General features: G+C 54.8%; 1 protein-coding gene across 2 annotated transcripts; it reads left to right on the forward strand.

The window, feature by feature from the left end:
• The first annotated feature begins 69 nt into the window (after positions 1–69).
• MKNK2 (MAPK interacting serine/threonine kinase 2) lies at positions 70–14,388 on the forward strand. Of its 2 annotated transcripts, XM_026655026.2 has the most exons (10): positions 70–163; positions 3,109–3,188; positions 3,877–3,950; positions 4,632–4,736; positions 5,233–5,288; positions 5,858–5,953; positions 10,966–11,160; positions 11,789–11,953; positions 13,110–13,153; positions 13,922–14,388. In XM_026655026.2, the coding sequence occupies exons 2-10, from the start codon at positions 3,163–3,165 to the stop codon at positions 14,178–14,180; spliced, it is 1,020 nt and encodes a 339-aa protein (XP_026510811.1). In that variant the 5' UTR covers positions 70–163; positions 3,109–3,162; the 3' UTR covers positions 14,181–14,388. The 2 variants fall into 2 exon arrangements, with proteins under 2 accessions (XP_026510811.1, XP_026510810.1); XM_026655025.2 differs by lacking the exons at positions 70–163; positions 3,109–3,188; positions 5,233–5,288.
• The last annotated feature ends 4,335 nt before the right edge of the window (positions 14,389–18,723 follow it).

An 18,723-nucleotide genomic window follows, 5' to 3' on the forward strand; every position in this document is an offset into this window, starting at 1 on the left:
CTCCCCACCCCCAGAAACCAAAAAAACAAACTGTACTGAAGCGAGGTCAATTCTGCTCCCCACAGATGTCTACCAGCTGCAGGAGGAGGTGCTCGGGGAAGGCGCCCATGCTAGAGTCCAGTCCTGCATCAACCTCATCACCAACAAGGAGTACGCCGTGAAGGTATGGGCTCTGAGAGGCCACGTGGTCGAGTGGGTAGGGAACGGGTTGGCAGTGGGGAGAGCGGGTTCTGTTCCTGGCTCCGGCGATCACTTCCCTACTTTGACCTTGATTTCCACTCCCACCCTTAATTTGTCCTGTCCCTCTAGATGGCGTGTTCTTGAGAGCAGGTGCTGTCTGGGCGCTTAGCATGTTGGAGCTCTGATCTCTGTAGGGACCTATTGATGCTACTGTGATACACCTCCTAATGAGGCTGGGAGACTCGCCCCACCCCTCATCCTAGAAGCAAGAGGAGAGGGCAGTGGGAGGTAGCTAAGGCTTTAAACTGTCCATCCACCCCAAACTTGCCTCAGGCTGTCGGTGAGAGACGGAGACAGACTGGACTTTGGTGCTTAACACAATTGGGCTGGCTCTGCTTGGCCTGTTTTGATGGGCTTCTGCCATTAGCCTCCCAAGAGACAGAAGGATCTGAGCCAGCCGTGGGCCCATCAAATGGCCTGAATGGGCCAGCGTTGGTGCTGGACCCTGCAGAGCGGGCGGCAGCGCTGTGTGCTGAGGGGAGGGGAGACGGCTCTGTAGTAACTGCTTTACTGAGCAAATCGGAGTAGCTGCGACTAAGCTCGATTAAAAAGGGATCCGCCGAAGATAGCCGGGGAAAGGAAGCTCTTGAGAAGACTGGCTCACTGAGCGTAGGAGATCCCCTGGACCAATGGCCGGTCCCTGTAAACTGCTGAGGGTTCGTCCTTTGGGTGTGGTGCCCAGGGCCATCCTGCGTGTGGGAGGGCAGCGCAGTCAGATCTTTACTCGGCCCTGGCTCAGTGGCGAACAGATGCAGCTGAAGATCATAGATATGGTCCAACTTAAACGAGAAGCCTGTGTAAGACTAGATCCCCCCCTGCCCCCCAAACAGAGATGGGCTCACTGCCTTGTGACATCTGTCACTTGCTAACCCTGGGGGAGGGGGAAGGCGGCTTTATAATTAAGGTGCAGGCTAGGGGTCATGAGCTAGCTTCTACTCTTGGCTCTGGGCAGGTCTCTTCGCTTCTGGTTCCTCCTCTGTGATGTGGGGTTGATCCCTACCGGGCGGGGGAGTCTGGGAGGGTAAATTAGGGCTCCCAAAGCACCTGGGGAGGACAGATGAGTGGAGAGGATTATGCTAGTGGGACAGTTAGACTCATTTGTGTGTTGGGCGTCTCGACGCCTCCCGGCAAGCGGGCGGGAAGCAGAACAGGTCCTGGCGAGCCGCCTCCCCGCTGCCTGTGTGATTGCCTGCCAGGCTGTTGGAACTCCAGACTAAACCTGTCGAAGCGCAGTGCTCTGTCGGGGCTCAGATTAACGCAGCGATTCTCTGCAGGACTCCCCGGAAGGAGCGCCGCTGTATGGCAGTGTGCAAAGCTGGCACAGACCCAGCCTGTTTGCTTGCTGCTGCTTCAGCTGCACAGACCGGACAAGGGCCGGCCGGTGCCCCTTTTTACTGAATAGCGATTGGTTCCTTGGCATCAGGCGTCGCGATTGCGGTGTGCTGGCATCTGCCCGGAAGTGATAGGCCGTGGCTGGGTGCCTGTGTGGAGGGGGGGCTGTGAGGGATTGGGGGTGGGGGGGGGCTGCAGGGTCATGACCTTCTGAAAAAGGGAAGTGTGTTGGCTTTGGAGGAGAGCAGCTGTTTGAGAGCTGCAGTCTCTGGGGAGCGTCTTTGCTTGTACAGGGGGCCGCTGGCCAAGCTGCCCATGGGAGGGGAACAATGCTGCCCTTCTCCAGCAGCTTGGCACCGCCTCCTGCCTCAGCAGAACAACAAGGGCCGTGTGTATCGAACCAGAAATCAGACCCTCGGTTTCAGACACTGACGTTTTTTGCTACAATAAAGCAAAGGGGAGAAGCCCTGCTGGGAAGTCTGAGGCCATTCCATGAGCCAAAGCTAGTGGCATGGCATGGAACTGCCCCGTACCTTATTCATCAGGATGAGGATCTCAAAGCACTTTACAAACCCCTGAGCCTCAGGCCCTGTGCTGGGGGCCTGGGAAGTAGAATCCCCCATGTCACCCATGGGGAAACTGAGGCACTGAGCGGGAAGTGACTTGCCTGAAGTCACGCAGCAAATTGGTGGCAGAGGAAGGCACAGAGTTGAGGAGTCCTGACTGCCAGCCCTGCACTCTGCCCCCTATGCTGTCTTGGTCTCTCCTTAGAACTCCCTGCCCTGAGCCGCCTTTGCAGGAGGCTGCACTCTGACCTCTGCTCTACTGGTGTAAATCCAGAGCAACTCCACTGCAATCAGTGCTTACTCCGGATTTACTCCGCTGTGGCTGATCCCAGCCTGTGGCCCAGCTTATCTTGTATATTTGTCTGTCTTTGTACAAGCTCTCTCCCCACAGAGCCTGGGGAGGAGGGGGAGGGGGCCCTTATCTCTGCAGCCAAACCCCAGGGCCAGGCCTTTGAAGTATGCCTGGGCCTCTGTTTTGCTTGGCGCATTAGACACGTGACCCTTTGTTTGGCTGTCCCCTTGGAATGAGAGCAGCTCCTCCCCTGCGGAGGGAAGGGCGTGGAGGGAAAACTGGCATGGCTAATGCTGTCACCTCCCTGAGGGGTGGGGGAAGGAAAGCAGCCTTCTCTGCAGTTGGTTAACCCCTTCCAGGATCTCTGAATGGAGCCAGGCTGCCTGGCTTGGTCCCTGGGACCACGGCGGATCTGAAATCTGCTCTGCTGAGGATTGACAGTGGCAGGGCTCTGGGATCGTGTGGACAGGGTGCCGTTTGGCTCTAGGGGTGTGTTTTGGCTTGTGTAGCTAGGACGCTGTAGCAATCCAGTTTGGGATCTGAGCTCCAGCATCATTCCTATTAGATCCCCTTCCCGCTCCCTGGGACTTTGGGGGGTCCAAGCCTCCCCCTCCCCCCCTTGAGCAGCATAAGGGGCCATGGTCAGTCTCCAAACTTCTCTCCCTATTTCTGTTTCAGATCATTGAGAAGAGCCTTGGACACATCCGGAGCCGGGTATTCAGGGAGGTGGAGATGCTGTACCAGTGCCAGGGACACAGGTACGGGCGGGAAGGTCCCTGCTAGGCCTGAGCTGTACTGATTCTTGGGATCTCTGTTGCTGGGTGGGTGGACATCACTTGAGCATACGGCTGAGATTTGCCACCCCACTTCTCTTCGCAATCCAGGGTAAAGGTGGGAAGATGTGCTTGCTCCCATCTTACCTTGGCGGGCCGTGTGTGAGTTAAAACCCTTCCATAGCAATGAATATAGATCTCTTTTCAGCTGGGTTGACCCACCAGTGACCTGCTGAATGCTCCGAAGGGCTCCTCCCTCTTGTAGGCTGGGGGCAGGGTTTGGGAAGAGGGTGTTTGTTGCATTTGTGGAGCGTTGAGTCTCACTGGGCAGAATAGTAAGACCAGCTCTCTTTCTCGATAGCAGCGTGTTGGCCAAGGGAAGCATCTGCTAACAATTAGGGCTGTGGTATAGCTAAGTCATGAAGCGGGGCACTGAAAAAACATCCCCTGGAATGCTGGGAAACCAGCTGTGGGCCCAGGGACCTTCTGGTTCCAATAACTGAAACCCAGTTCTCCTTGGCGTCTGTCCCACGTCTGCACGCCCATGTGCGCTCGGGGCGTGGAGGAGCCAGCTCTGGGAAGGCCCTGCGGCTGGCTGGAGGGGGAGCCTTGCAGGACAAGAGGGCAGAGCTGATCTGATCTCCCCCCCCGCCCCCCCTTGCTCTCCTTACAGGAATGTCCTGGAGCTGATCGAGTTCTTCGAAGAGGAAGATAGATTCTACCTGGTATTTGAGAAGATGCGAGGAGGTAAATATCCTCGCAGGACCTCTGCCGCTTCATGGCATCGTTCACCTCTGGCTGGCGGGGCGGGGGCTGTGTTATGTAGGCCAGGGGCTCTCAACCTTTAGGGCCAGCATTAGGGGTTAGCAAGCAGGGCAATTGCCTGGGGCCCCACGCCACAGGGGGCCCCATAAAGTTGCTCAGGCTTTGGCTTCAGCCTCAGATGGCAGGGCTGGGAGCCCTGGGCTTCAGCCCCACACTGTGAGGCTTCAGTTTTCTGCCCTGGGCCCCAGCAAGTCTAACACTAGCCCTGCTTGGTGGCCCCCCTGAAACCTGCTCGTGGCCCCCTCCAGCCCCCTGCCCCCGAACTACTGATCTAGGCTCCGCGCCCCCCCCCCCCCCCCCCCCCCCCCGGCCTGATGGAGACCCCTTCCGCGAGCTGGGAAGCTCACAGCTTGGCAAGGATGGGTCCCGTCATAACCCATCACCGTTCAGCAGCACCCACTTCCCTCTAGACTTTCGCTGCTGGCTCTTGGCCTGCAGAATCCCTGGTCCCAGCTTCCCGAACGCTCTGGTGGGGAGACGCTCTGGAGCCAGGGCAGCACGTCTCTGCCATTGTGTGTGTGTGTGTGGGTGGGCGGGGGAGGGGGCTGAGGGAGAAACGCATGGATGAGGCCCTGCTAACAGCCGCTATTTTCCCTCCCCTAGGCTCCATCCTGACCCACATCCACAGGAGGCGCCACTTCAATGAACTGGAGGCCAGTGTGGTGGTGCAAGACATTGCCAGTGCCCTTAACTTCCTGCACAACAAAGGTGAGGCGTGAAGGCGCCGGGCACTTCCCTGGGGCTGGGAGGCATGGGCTGGGGGGGGAGAGTGGGTTCTTATTCCTCCTTGCACTGGGAGAGCCCAGGAGCCTAAGGCCTGAGTGTTCATGTCCAGCGCCACCCCTCGGCCACTAGAGACTCTCTGGGAGGACAGGGTGGTGGTGCTAAGGGAGCGGGGCGGGGACTCTGCGTAGCCCGTTCCCCAGGTTCTTAGGTGTGCCCTTCCCCAGACAGACGTGGTGCCGGGCCGCGCTGGCCTGCCAGAGCACGCAGGGTGTCTTGGGCCCAAGCGCCTCTCTGGCCGTTGGGCTTCCCAGAGCGTCCCGTAGCAGGGTGGATCGGGCCCGCCGATGAGGGAGCCAGCCCCCCTAGTTGCTGGGTCTTCCCCCACCCTGCAAGCCCTGAGCTGCAGAAGAGCCAGGCTCTGAACCGTCCCAGGAAAGCAGCAGCCCCTGTTGACTCTGGGGTTTCTTGTTTTTAACAGGTATAGCGCACAGGGATTTAAAACCAGAAAATATTCTCTGTGAGAGTCCCGACCAGGTGAGTGGCAGGCGGCCTGGCTAGCAGCACGTCCAGAGACGCTCCACTCTTTTGCTCCCTGGCTTGGCAGGAGCTGGGGTGGCCTTGGAGGAGGGGAGCTCCTCTCCAGCGGGTGGGTCAGCCTCTTTCTGGGATGTGGGTCTGGGCTCTTGGGGAGCCTGGGCCCTGCTTGTGTGGGGAGGGCACTGGTGGGAAGGAGGTAGCACGGGGTCGGGGAGGGGTCAGTGGGCAGCTAGGCTGTGATGTTAACCCTTTGCATGCAGGTTCTCAGAAGGGGCCTGCCCCCGCAGGAGCAGGCGAACCAGAGAAGGAAGTCCGCTCCGAGCTGGGGGCTTGCTGTTGATAACCTCCTTTGCATTGCAGATGGGTGGAGGGCAAAGGCCAGATTTCCATTTGCTAAGAAGTGACTCCCAGGGGGGAGACTGCTGGGGTGATGCATGTGGGCCATGGACATGTCTAGTGTGTGTGGGGATCTCCAGGTCACCTCTGGCCTTGCATGGTGAACTTCACAGGCACGTCGCAGTTCAATTAAGTGATCAATGTTTTTGGCTTTCTCTGTCCTGTCCTAGGTTTCCCCTGTGAAGATCTGTGACTTTGACCTGGGAAGTGGCATCAAATTAAATGGCGATTGTTCCCCTATCTCCACCCCTGAGCTGCTCACACCCGTAAGTATTTCTGCCCCCTCGTTAATGTGTGAGGGGGTGACTTTGTTGGCTTTTGCGGGGAGGATGGGACTGTCATGGAGAGAGATGTCTTGCACCATCGACTGGCTAGCTACCAGCCGGCTTGTGGGAGTCTAAGGCTGCTTATAGACGTCTGGGAAGATGACCAGCATTGTGCATTTGTGGCAGGAGTCCTGGCCACCAGGGCTAGACGTCTATCTACAGATGCTGCCCGCTTGGCGCTCTGCTCTGCTTGGAGCACCAGCTGGACTTCTGCAGTGGCCTCTGCCCTGGCACCAGTGTCCATAATCTGTTGTTTTTAGTCGCTGTTGGACTTTTCAACAAGGCTCCGTTTGCAACTCTGGCCCCCTTAACTACCCTGTACCGCGCCTGGCACCGGCCCAGGGGGCATTCCTGTAATTGGTTTCCACCCAGAATAGAAACGGGGGTTGTAATCCGGCGGGGAGCCTGAGACGTGCCGGCACAGCCAGGCATGCTTGGAAGGCTGTGGCTGAGGGAGATAGAACAGCCGTCCCTGGGCGCTGGGGGATTCCTGAAGGAGACAAGCCTGACGTTGGATGTCTCCAGGCAAAGGGCCTTCGAAGGGAGCTGGGAAACGTACCCTGCGGAAAGGGGGGAGCATTAGGAAACCAGAGGCTGTGGGTGGATGATTGAGGAGAGTAAAGCACTGGACAGAGAGAGGGGTGGGGGTGTGTGTGTTGCCTACACTGGTCTCTGCCCCCTATGAGGATGGGGCGATCAGAAAACCGGCTGTCTGCCGCGCGCCTGGCGCTGCTCTCCTGAACGCCTGTCCTTGAGAGGCTCGTGCATTATTCATTCCTCTCGGAGAGGGGAGCGAATTCGAGAAAGGGTTACATAATGCGTTGGCTTTCAAACGGGGGAGGGGGATGGCGCACCGCCAGCCAGTGCCGAGGAGAAGGTAAAATCGAGCCTTGGCAACAGCTGGCCCTATTGGCTGCCGGGAAGGAGCCGGAGCGGCTTGGGGCGGGATCCGCCGTTCTCTGGCGGAAGCTTACAGAAGTGGGTCAGGCGAGATGTGGCTGGGAACGGGATGGGGGTGGAGGGGGACGGCAGTCTCTGACTTGCAGCGTTGGTTGCACTGGGGTGGGGGCGAGGGAGGTTGTTGGGCCCAGTGCTTTAGATTTCCGCGCCCCCTTCTACTTTCAAGGCTGGGGCGTGAGGACTCCCTGGCCTGCTCTTCATGGAAGCAGGGGCTGTGGCGCATAGACTGCCTTTTCTCCCTGCTGCCTAGGAGGGTCTATTCTGATCTAGCGTGAGCTGGGCCAGAGAATTCCACCCCCGAACCGTCCCCTCTCTGCTCAGCCCAGCTGCAGCCCGCAGAGTTTCCAGCACCCCTGCGGGGAACAGGGCTCTCGCTCACCCGGGCAAACGCTGCCTGGTTCTGGGAGGCAAGGACTGCCTGGCACATAGGATCGGGCAGAGCCCCCACACCCTTGTTTACTGGCATCGAGGTCAGTTTGGGTTCACGTGTGCTTCAGGAGGGCAGCGCCGCGGCTGATGCAATGGTGGCATCGGGAACATCTCCTGAGCCTGGGAACGCTGGTTCGGGGTGGGAATCTGGCGAGACACGCCGAACCCGCCCGCCCTCCAGGGGAACTCCCAGCCTATCTGCCCAGCCCCGCCCGGGTGTTCATCTCCGGGGCCGCTCTGCTTTGCACCTTGCCCCCCAGCGCGGCTTATAACTCCGGCTGGGGTTTCTTGGTGACAAAGTTCTGCTTTCTGTTTCCTATGCTGTTGGGGGGGGGGGGGGGGGGGGGGAGGCCGTGGGGGGCCCGGGGGGGGGGCAGGAGCCCTGCCTGGGTTCTCAGCTTGCAGAAGGTTTTATTTATTTTTTTTTTCCTGTGGCATCAGCTGTTCTGCTGCTCGCCTCTCATTTAAGCAATTATCTGATGGCTGTGGGGTTGTTTCCCTCCCCCACAAGGCCTGTGTGGGCTGATCAGTCACGTGAGCTGGGGCTGGAAAGCCCCAGACGGGAGGGAGGGCCGGGAGGGGGAAGGGACCTTGGAGACATCTGTGGCTCTGGTTACATCAGCTGTTTAACTCCTGCAGTTCCCTTCACTAGCTCACTGAATGCAGGACCTTCCAGTGCCTTGAATTCTGATGTCCCTTATTCTCTCCCCTGGGGATCAGCCGGGCGCGGGCGGGGGGGTGTGGGTGGGTGGGTGGCTCAGCCAGTTTTTGGCTGTTGTCCACATCTGGGGGGCCGTTGGTGTAACAGGAGATGGGTGTTGTTTTCCAAACAGCAGCCTCTTCCTCCTCTTCTCCCCCCCCCCCCCATATGGTGCATTTCTCTGATTACCTCTGGTGTCCTGGAGAGTGGATCAAGGTGGCTGCATGGCCCAAGGCACTGCACCAGGTTTGCTGTCTTTTCTGGAAGCACAGGTTCAAAACCAGCTTCGGGAAGACAGTGGAGAATTCAATAGGGAGGGATCTCTTCCTATCCTTCAAGTCCGGTTCTTGCGTAAGGGGCACCAGGCATTCAGTTCCAGCCCTGCTGCTCCCCCCCATTTCCAGGAAGAATGTGGGGGCAGAACCTTTCTCCCCCCCGGGACCCTTCACTGTAGTAAAGAGGGAAGGAGCCTGTATAAAACGAACGTGCTGAGTTCAGAGGGAAACCTGCGGAGTGGAAGGAAAGGGCTGGGTGTGGTGTGGTCGGACGAGATGAGCTCTAACTTCTATTAGAACAGTGGTCCCCAAACTGTGGGGCATGCCCCCCTGGGGGGGGGCACAGAGAAACATTCAGGGGGGTGGGGAGGGAGCACCACCCAGCCCTGCTCCTGGCTGTGGGTCCCCTGGAGGATGCAGACCGGGTGAGGGGGGGGAAACATGACCAAAAAAGTTTGGGGACCACTATATTAGGCGGTCATGTGCTATCAATCTAGTGCCCGTCAAGGGTAGAGTTGGGACTAAAGCATTCTGGGTCCATCCTGTGACTTCATCCAGACTGTAACAAATGTAAACGGATTTGAGTGGAGGAGGCAGGATCATCTTGAGGTTGAGCCACTGAGTTGGGACTTGCTAGCAGAGGGCCAGCTCTCTCAAATTTACAAGGAAGGCGAGGATCTTGGACACTGTAGTGACGGGACGGTGGCATATGTGCGGAGAGGCTGTGTGGTCTAATGGGCTGAGCACTAGACTGGGATTCAGGAATCTTGGGATCTATTCCTGGCTCTGTCACTGGCCTGCTCCTTGGGCATGTCACTTCTAACCCCTCTGTGCCTCAGTTTCCCCCATTAGTAAAATGGGGATTATGATGCTAACCTCTTTTGTTAAAGCACTTTGCAGCCTGGTCACGAAAAGTGCTACATGAGAGCGAAGTATTTATTATTAAGATAGATATTTAGATACTGGGGGGGACTTATAGAAGATTGCTTTTCTCCAATGATTAGCCAGAGTACAGCCAGGGATGTAACTGATCCGTCTCCTGCGGGGACACCTGGGTGTCTTTACTGTGTGCGTCGTTCCCTTTGGCTCAGCTGGTGGTCCCAGAGTCGTGTCTAGTTCCGCGCTGCGCTTCAGTGGCACGTTGGGACGTCGGGGGATGCTCGTGAGGTGGCTGTGTGCAGCCCTTCCAGGAAAAATGGGTCTGCTTATAGCTCGTGGTCATCAACTCCTGCCAAAGCAACGCTTGGGAACAATTTCCCAGAGGGACTGTTGTGCATACATAGTTAGCTTGGCTTGAACTGCTGGGTTATGTCTGGGAGCCTGATCTCAAGAGCTCTGGGCAGAAAATCCTGGAAGCCCCAGTCAGTTATTAAAATAACTTCTCATCTCCTCTACCTCCTCCCACTCTGAATACGGAGAGCGGGGCGGGCAGGGGCTGACCTGGGGGGTGTAGTGGTTCTCTAAACTCATTGGCCCACAAAATAAGCCCTGCCCTCCTGAGGCGAGGTGCAGACGCTCGGCCTGGCTTCCTGAGCCACCTTGCGGCAGTGTGGTTCCAGCGCTCCCTGCTGGTGGAGCTTGGGTGGACAGGGGCACATTGCACTTCCCAGTGTCGTTGCTGGTTCCGCTACCACCCAGTCGCCTCTTTGGAGGTTTTCTTTGTAAGCATCGGCGCTAGAGACTCGCCCTTAAAAAGAGTGAGATTGGCAGTTCAGGGGAAGAAGATGGCAGCTGGCAAGAGGGGGTGGGATGCGATATTCAAGTCCTGAGAGCAGCTGTGCTTTTCCACCTGGCTCCCGCTGCTATAACTGGAGTAGGATCCCATTGCGTGGCAGAGACGTTTGCAGATGCCGGGAGCTGGTGCTGCCCGCCCTTCCTTGACCTTCTGTCTCTGCTACGAGCAAATCTCTCTTCGCTGCGTCATCTCGGCTGAGGACAGGGTGGTGCGGCCTTGGGTTGTTGCTTCTGCTCCTTGCCTCTGGCACGGCTGTTCCTTTGTCTTTCCCAGGTCCCTTCTGGCTGGAGCAATGCTGCCCGCTTGGGCCTCGCTTCATTGCCAGCTCAGATCTAGGATTTTAGTCTGTGTTTATATTTGGGTGAATTTGGCGCTCAGGCAACTTGCCCACGGATCACAGGGTTTGGCGCCAGCTGTAGCGAGGGGAGTTGCTGCACCATCGACAGGCGAACCTACTGGGGTTGCTACTCTGCTGGTTCATACCTGCAGACGCTGCCGATCGCACCCTAGGGGTTCTGTGATGGGGCATGAACGACTTGGTGATGCCCATCAGACCCAGGCTCTACGCTCTGGCACGGCCTGCTTTGTAGGGATCCTGCTCCACATTTGGGCCCTGGCTGGTCGTGGATTGTAATATTTGGAGCCGAACCTTCAGGGTAAGGGTTGGATCTGGTGTCTCATGGTAGCAGGGGACTGAGCATTTGCGATGAACTGTAGCGTCTGGGGGGGCATCTGTCACGCCTAGTCTTCCCCTCTCCTCCGCGGCATCTCCTCGGATCAGTGCTGGATTCTGGAGGTCCAATTGCCTGGGGCCCAGCTCTGAGTAACCCTGCCTTGCTCTCCCTCTCCGCAGTGCGGCTCTGCCGAGTACATGGCTCCCGAGGTGGTGGAGGCCTTCAATGAGGAGGCTTCCATCTATGACAAGCGTTGCGACCTGTGGAGCCTGGGCGTCATCCTGTACATCATGCTGAGCGGCTACCCGCCCTTCGTGGGGCACTGTGGCACCGACTGCGGCTGGGACCGCGGCGAGGCGTGCCATGCCTGTCAGGTGAGCCAGCCCCTCTGCCTGGCAGCCTGGCCCTTGTGTGAAAGGAGCTTTCTTAGCTAGCAGCAGCAGTAGGTCCATTATCCTGTCTGGCACAGCCCCACACACTGAACAGCCCACCTCCTTCAGCACGTTAGCCCCCGGCTGAAACAGCCACTTGAAGTCGCCCCATGTGGCTTCCAGTGCAATGGTTTGACCTCTGGTTAAAGAACCCTCTCTCTGGCAACTAATTCTTGCTGGTCACATAGAGCAACTTTGCTGGACATCTGACATCAGCTTTCCCTGCACACAGAGAATGCAGCTGGTAGGGTTGAGAGGGATAGCACAGTGGTTTGAGCATTGGCCTGCTAAACCCAGGGTTGTGAGTTCAACCCTTGAGGGGGCCCATTTAGGGATCTGGGGCAAAAATCTGTCTGGGGATTGGTCTTGCTTTGAGCAGGGGGTTGGAGTAGATGACCTCCTGAGGTCCCTTCCAACCCTGAGATTCTATGAAGGTTGGAGATTCTCTGCTTAGCTTCAAGCCTCCCACTTGCCTTGGGAGGAGCTGCCTCCTAGGTCTAATCAGATTGCACTGAGGATCACTTTTACTTCTCTAAAAATAAACTTTGCTCGGGTGCCTCTTCTCTTCCAGAACATGCTCTTTGAGAGTATCCAGGAAGGGAAGTATGAATTTCCTGATAAGGACTGGGCCCACATTTCTTTTGGAGCCAAAGATCTAATTTCCAAGCTGCTGGTTAGAGATGCCAAGAAACGGCTCAGCGCGGCCCAGGTCCTCGAGCATCCTTGGGTGCAGGGGGTGAGTTCTGCTCTGAGGACGTTTGATTCTCCTTCTCATTGTCTCCTGAGCTGCAGATCTTGGAAGACACTCTTCTAACTTCATAAGATTCTGGAACGGATTGTGTGGGTTCTTGGCACAGCTGTGTAATGCAACTAGGAAGCTATGGCCATGTAAGGTCTGTGGGTCAGGCCCGGACTGAGTGACCCGAGAGAAGAGAAAATGGCATTAAAAACTAACTTATTTGGAGGCTCAAACTTTCAGAGAGAGCAGTTCCCTTAAACCAGCATTATGATCCTTCTTAGCACGTCTATTGAGCCTCCCACCTGGAGTTCTCAAAGTACTCGACAAACAGCTGAGCTTCATGATTTCCCCCGCTCTGCCCCACCCGGAGAGACGAATGGTTTATTCCCATTTCACAGCAGGGTAAAGTGAGGCATAGGGAATTGGGGGGGAGGGATAGCTCAGTGGTTTGAGCATTGGCCTGCTAGACCCAGGGTTGTGAGTTCAATCCTTGAGGGGGCCACTTAGGAATCTGGGGCAAAATCAGTACTTGGTCCTGCTAGTGAAGGCAGGGGGCTGGACTCGATGACCTTTCAAGGTCCCTTCCAGTTCTATGAGATAGGCATATCTCCTTAAGAGAGGAGAAATGATTTGCCCAAGGTTCCTGGTGGAACCACACTAGAGCCTGAGTCTCCTGACCTCTAGTCATGTGCTCTAACCGCTCAACTGCCTGTCCCTAAAGAAAGAAGTTGGAGTCTTACAGAGCCATCGATGCAGGATTTATCGGTCTTGGGTACTTATCTGGCCCTCAGTGCTGGCGTATTGGAGCACCTCATAATCTTTAATGTATTTCTTCTGCGAGGTAGGGCAGTGCTATTATCCCCATTGTACAGATGGGAAACTGAGGCACCAAGCCACTAAGGCCTGGATCCACTGTGGTATTCAGGCTCCTAGTGACGTGTCCAAGGTCACATAGAAGTCTTTGGCAGAGCAGTAATTGAGCCCAGGTTTCCCACAAGCCAAGGTCACCCTACCCACTGGGGCCTCCTTCCACTCGACACCCACCACTTCTACTAGGAGGTGGTTTCATGGGTGTTGACTGCAGGTCCCATATCTGCTCCTGAGAGATGAGCTTTGCCACTCGACTCTAAATCTTGCTTCTGTTCTATTCCAGTGTGCTCCAGACAACACGCTTCCAACCCCCATCATCTTACAGAGGTGAGCGAGTCCTTTCTCCTGCACCCTGGCTGTATACGCATGGGGGGGGTGGGGCTGCTGCAGAGAGAGAAGGTGTCTCTCAGCAGCTTTTGCGGTAGTTAGAGCAGCCCTCTCCATAGTAACACGATGAGTTCATCAGCCGGTAGATCTTGCAGACCTGACAATCCAAAGCCAGAGTGCATTGGTGACGCCTGCACCACGGGGTGCTGAAAGTCCTCTGCCCGCCTCCCAGGAGCGCTGACGCTCCCGTCCAGTCAGCCGAGGGAGACTAGAGGGGCCTTGGTGTGGACCAGGTGACCCCACTCCCTCTTCTGGAAGGCTTGCCCCATTGCCCCGTCACCTCCCTGGCACTTGTAGCCCCTGCTGGCCTGGTGAGGTGGGGCACCTAGACCCAGAACTTGAAGCAGGCTCTCCCATGAGACAGTCCCAAGTCCTAACCAGCTGCAGGAGAACAAGACATTGGGGTGTCTTTGAGCCATCCTGTTCGGGTACCTACTCAGAACTTCAGGCCAGTTGAAGAGGCAGTCCTGGAATGGGTTCCCTGGGGATCAAACGCTGGGCCCGGTGCATGCTGGGTCACTGCTGTGGTTGCCTGTGCACCTTGAACACTGATTAAGTTCTTGTTTCCCACTCATGAGTCTCTGCCTTGGTTCAAAGAGCGATGATGGGAATGGGAGACCTCCTTCGAGCAGCTGCTGCTCCGAGGGTGGGTGTCTCATGTCACCTGTCCAGCCCCTGCTCGCTGACCTTGGCCTGTCTCCCCTCCAGGAACAGCAGTGCCAAAGAACTCACCTCCTTCGCCGCTGAAGCCATCGCTGTCAACCGTCAGCTGATGCAGCACGATGAAGACGAGGAGGAGGAGGAGATGCGACCAATCATAATCAAAGCTACCTCATGCTCCATGCAACTGTCGCCCCCTTCGGAATCCAGGCTGGCCAAACGGAGGCAGAAGAGCAGCATGACGAAGGCGGGGGCTGCGAGCCAGCACCTCGTTGCTCCGTTAGTCCTGGTGGGCGATCACGCGTGATCGCCTGCTTGCTGTGGCCCCCCCACCCACTCCCTGTACATATATATGTGCTGTATACGGGCGTCGTCCTTTTCTTTTTTTTTTAAATGCCGTTGTTAGCTAGCAACAAGATCAGGACTCTGTCCTATTGGCTGGTTTCCAAGGTTTCACTGATCTTGTAAGTTCCTTTGTTTTGTTTCTGTTTAAAAACTTTTTTTTTTTTTTATTTTTTTAATCTAGTGTGAGGTTCCTTCACCCAGGGCACATTTAAGGACATTTAACAGGCGACGTATGAACTTTTTCTTGACTCTTTTTTATTTTTATTTTTTTTTTCCCCTACACCAAAGGACTATTTGTACAAGTGACGCTTTTACAACTTCAGCTCATTTCATACTGTGAAAAAACAAAAAAACAAAAAAAAGGACCCTCGGTTGTCTTTTTAACAACAAAAAGTAGCATTTTAACATTTATTTTTCCTAACGAGCTGCAGGTTTTTCTTTGAATTGGGGCTGAGATTAGTCAGCCATGGGGAGCTCTTTTTTTTAAAAAAACAAACAAAAAAAACAAAAAAACTGAAGACAAAAAAAAAAAAAATCATTCCGGAGCTGGAATTGGCTGATCTAAGCTAAGGTGTTTAAAAGAGAACGTGCCCAGGCATCGCACCTCTCAGAAAAAAGGGGTTGGAGAGGGAGAGGATAGTCCTGAATCCTCATCCCTCCCAACGCTTCCCTTGCCACGGGGACTCCAAAATGCAGTGGGATGCCACAGGAGTGAGGGAGAGTTTGGTTGAAGCTCTGTTCGGGAATTGGATCTTTGTCGAATGCCAGGGCTTGATGTTGGGGCATGGGGGATTCCGTGGCATCGGAAGGGGGTGTCATTGTCAACGCAGGTGCCCCTGGTCCTGGAAGCTTAGTGCCCTCTGCTCCCGCTGAAGTCTATGGAAGTGGGGGGCGTTCTGCACCTCACCTGGAGAGAGAGAGAATGTGGTGCTGGCAGATGGATTTCTGGCTGGAAGAGAGGAGAGCTGTGCTCATGAGGGCAGTTCATCTCCCTGGTTTGGATTGAAACTCAGCTCCCTGCTCCAAGATAAGCTATTTCAACCACTTTAGGGTTTTTATTTTTCTTTAAACAGCCTAGTTGTGCTTTGCTAAAGCAAACCTGCTTGAATAGGACGTTGAGAAGTGTCTTCCTTTGTTCCCCTAGGTTCTGTCCTTCGGACTCGGACTGGGAACTGAGCTGTACCGGCATGGTGCTTCCTAGGGTTAGATGATGTGCCAGGTACAGCTTGGATATGGGGGAGCGGAGGTGGGGGACTGGTGGGATCTCCCCCAGTGTTCCCGGGTTTTTGAAACATTCACGTTCAGAGTTACTTCCTAACTCTGCGTGATAGGGCTGGTCCTGGCCTATGAAAGTCTGTAGGGACTTTGCCATGGAGCAGGATCCAAGCCTCTTCTGAAGGGTGAGTGAGCGCGTGCGTGTGTGTGAAGGGGGTCTCTGCCCCAGTGTGAAATCACACGAGCAGCTGGGTTCCCAGTAAACGGCAGGATCGACTCTAAGCTCCTGTCCTTACGGACTGTGGCTGGCGAATCCCCTGCCTTGGAAATAATCTGGTGCTTTTAAAAAGGAAAAACTCGTTCTTGCTTTCAGTGAGCTTTCTGTCCTAGGGCAACGAGCTGACCATTCAGGGAGAGGATCCGAAATAGTTTTCAGTCTTGGTGCCTCCTGGAAAGCAGCTCTGTCGCCGGGAGGCAGAAGCAAGTGAAAAGGAGTGTTGTTTCCGTGGGATCTGTGTCGCTTAAGGGGTTCCATGGTGTATTTCCTTTCTTTTGAAATGCAGATCTTCCCAAGGCTCCCCCTCAAGAGGGAGGAGATGCTTATTCGAGGTGCGATCAGGAAATCCAATCTCTGGCGTTGGATGGGCAGGGGGTATACCTGCGGCGGGTTTCTGGGTCTTCGTGCCGACGCAGAGGTGGACTAGAGGAGGAAGAGCTTTAATATTAGTCTTTGAGGGAGGCGTGGTCTTGTGGAAGTTGGGTTTTTGGGTTGAGACGCTTGCAGGGGAGCAGGTTCAGTCAGCAGGGCCTCTCGGGGAGGTCTGAATTGGAGGGGAGCGTGTGTGTGGTTCGAATGCGCCTTCCAGAGGTTCTGCAGAAGTGATTTTTCTGAGTTGAATTATGACACAAGCCTTCCCAAGTGGAGGCTGACCAATCAGGACGAGTCTGTCAGTGGTGCTGTGGCAGGGGTCCTAGGTGAGCCTCAACAACCCTCCTTGCCCAGGGTGTATCTCGTGCTTCCATTTGTTCTGACGTCTCTTATCGAGTTTCCTGATCCAGCCTGGCGTGTAGCGCCTTCCCTTTCCTTGATTTCCTCTTGAAAAAATTAGTGTTATGGGCCTGATCTTTCAGAAGCACTGACTCTTCGATGGGGGCACGCTGGGGCTTGCGCACGCCCAGCTGTTCTGCAAATGAAAACCCCGTATCTCCCTGTGGAATATCGGGCCGGATTTGCCTGCCCTTGACGGTGGTGCAGATGGAGAGTAGCACCACCGCGCTCGGTGTAGCGGTGCCGGTGTGAAACTGGGAGTGAGGTGAACTCAGTGGCTTCATTCCGCCTCCCCTGAAGCCCCTCGTTTAAACAAGGCCGGCGCGTTTGTCTGAGTCTGGCAAGACGGAGGGAAACGTGCCCCCTGCAAATTACTGGTCTCCCTTTCTCCCTAACTGGATGCATCAAGCTTTATAGTTTAAAAGCCACCTCAAACTTATCACCTAGGCACAGCCGGAGGTTTTTGGAACCTTTTGAGTTGGGAGTCCAGCCAGCCTCCCCTGAATTTTGGTGTAAGCCTGATGCTTTCTCAGACTGAGGCTGTTCGGGGTTTTTTTTCCCCCCCCCCCCGAGACTGCTGACAGCAATACTATGCAATATATGTTCTGTTTATTTCAGGGAGGCAATTGTGAATAGCATCAGGGGTTCGCTGATCATTGGGTGTTTGGATCTCGATGACGCTTTGGGAAGGCAGGGGAATATAAACTATAACTGTTCCCTACCCTGTTCTGCAGAAGCAGTTTCACTTCATCTGTAAGGGAAACAAATCCATACATATTCTTGCTTACGATGATCAGCACTTGCTTCCCTTGACCACAGAACTCCAGGGTGGCAAGGAGAATACGGGGGAGCGCTGTATTGGAAGCAAGGGGGTACTGTACCTCGAAAAACAGGCTGCAATACTTCTCGAGACCTCCTTTAAAAAATCCATTATCTTGATTGTACATGGTTACTTTTTTATAGCTTATTTTGTTTTTATCAGTTGTAGATAATTCCTTGTTGTCTTATATTAAGAAATACTTGAATGATGTACAGTATGCGATGCCTCGAGCTGGTATTGTGAAAGCTATTGTAATGCTGCAGGTTGCAGCCTTTTTAAAAAACAAAAAACATGGGAAGGGATTTGCAAGGGGGGGGGGAATGTTTTGGTTTTCCATGATTTTGTTGGCAAACTTCCCCGCTTCCCACCCATGAAACTTTTTTTTCCCTCCGCTGAAAGGCAGACTACAAAGGCAAGTGAACTGGGTTGACCTTTCTTTGCTGCTTTGATGGGTAAAGGAGGTCTGGGGTCTTCTGGCCTCAGAAAAATCAGGGATGCAGGCCTGGGGTTGCCTGGTTTTGCTGGAGGACTGGTTGAAGATCTCGGAACAGATCCTCAGCTGGGGTCAGATCTGGCAATTTACACTTGCTGATGATCTGCCTGCTTACATGATTTGTGAGCTTTTTCTTCTCTGGGGGGAGATGTTCAGAGTTACAGATGGCGCTTTTAGGGCCATTAAGCTCCTATCTGTGCCTCTGAAAATGTACCTCTTTAAAGAGAAGACAGCCTCACTCCATTGACTATCAGGGGAGCTATTCTGACGGCTTGTCCAGCAGTTTGTTTTAAATCCACACCGGTTTAACTTGGTGTTTAAAAGTCAGTCCAAATATGATTCACTTTGTTTCGCTGGCATGGTGCATCTGTCGCAATGCTAGCAGTTCTCCCGTCAGCCAAAGTCTTCCAGGAAAATCTGTAGACAAGACCCCGTATTGCTAATGAAGGAGAAACTCTTTGGAAGAAACTTTCATGCCATTTAAGAAAGAAATAGGCAGCCCAGTTACCCTTTCCTTTCTCGGTTGCCTTTAAGAAGCACACTTGCTCTGAGGAAGTGCACAGGGCAGTGTGTGTTTGGAGGGAATTGTGAAATGCCTTGCACACTTGGGCTGAGAATTCAGCTTCATTTAGGCACCTGCATGACGAGACTTTATAGTATTTGGCCCCAAGTAGCTGCCATTATTCAGTGGGAGCAGAGGGCTTCATTGAGGGCGTCTAAGTGGGAGATGTTGGGTGCTCAGGTCTTTTGAAAAATGTGGCCCTTGGTCTGTAGGTGTTAAGACAGAAGAGACGCTAATGCTAGTGCCCAGGATTGGGCCCGCATCTCACTTCCCCACTGGTTACTTTCCCTTGGTTTTGTTTCCAAAGACAATGCTTGCTCAGAATCTTTCTCTCTCTAGCACTTAAATGGTTCTGTGCCCTTTTTTT

The sequence above is a fragment of the Terrapene carolina genome, unplaced genomic scaffold (assembly GCF_002925995.2).
Source record: "Terrapene carolina triunguis isolate 2854851 unplaced genomic scaffold, T_m_triunguis-2.0 Scaffold194, whole genome shotgun sequence".
NCBI lineage: Eukaryota > Metazoa > Chordata > Testudines > Emydidae > Terrapene > Terrapene triunguis.

Coding starts and splice junctions, on each gene's coding strand:
- MKNK2 (XM_026655026.2), top strand. CDS start 3,163: ATGCTGTACCAGTGCCAGGGACACAG. Junction 3,951..4,631: donor ATTTGAGAAGATGCGAGGAG/GTAAATATCCTC, acceptor TCCCTCCCCTAG/GCTCCATCCTGACCCACATC. Junction 5,289..5,857: donor TCTGTGAGAGTCCCGACCAG/GTGAGTGGCAGG, acceptor GTCCTGTCCTAG/GTTTCCCCTGTGAAGATCTG.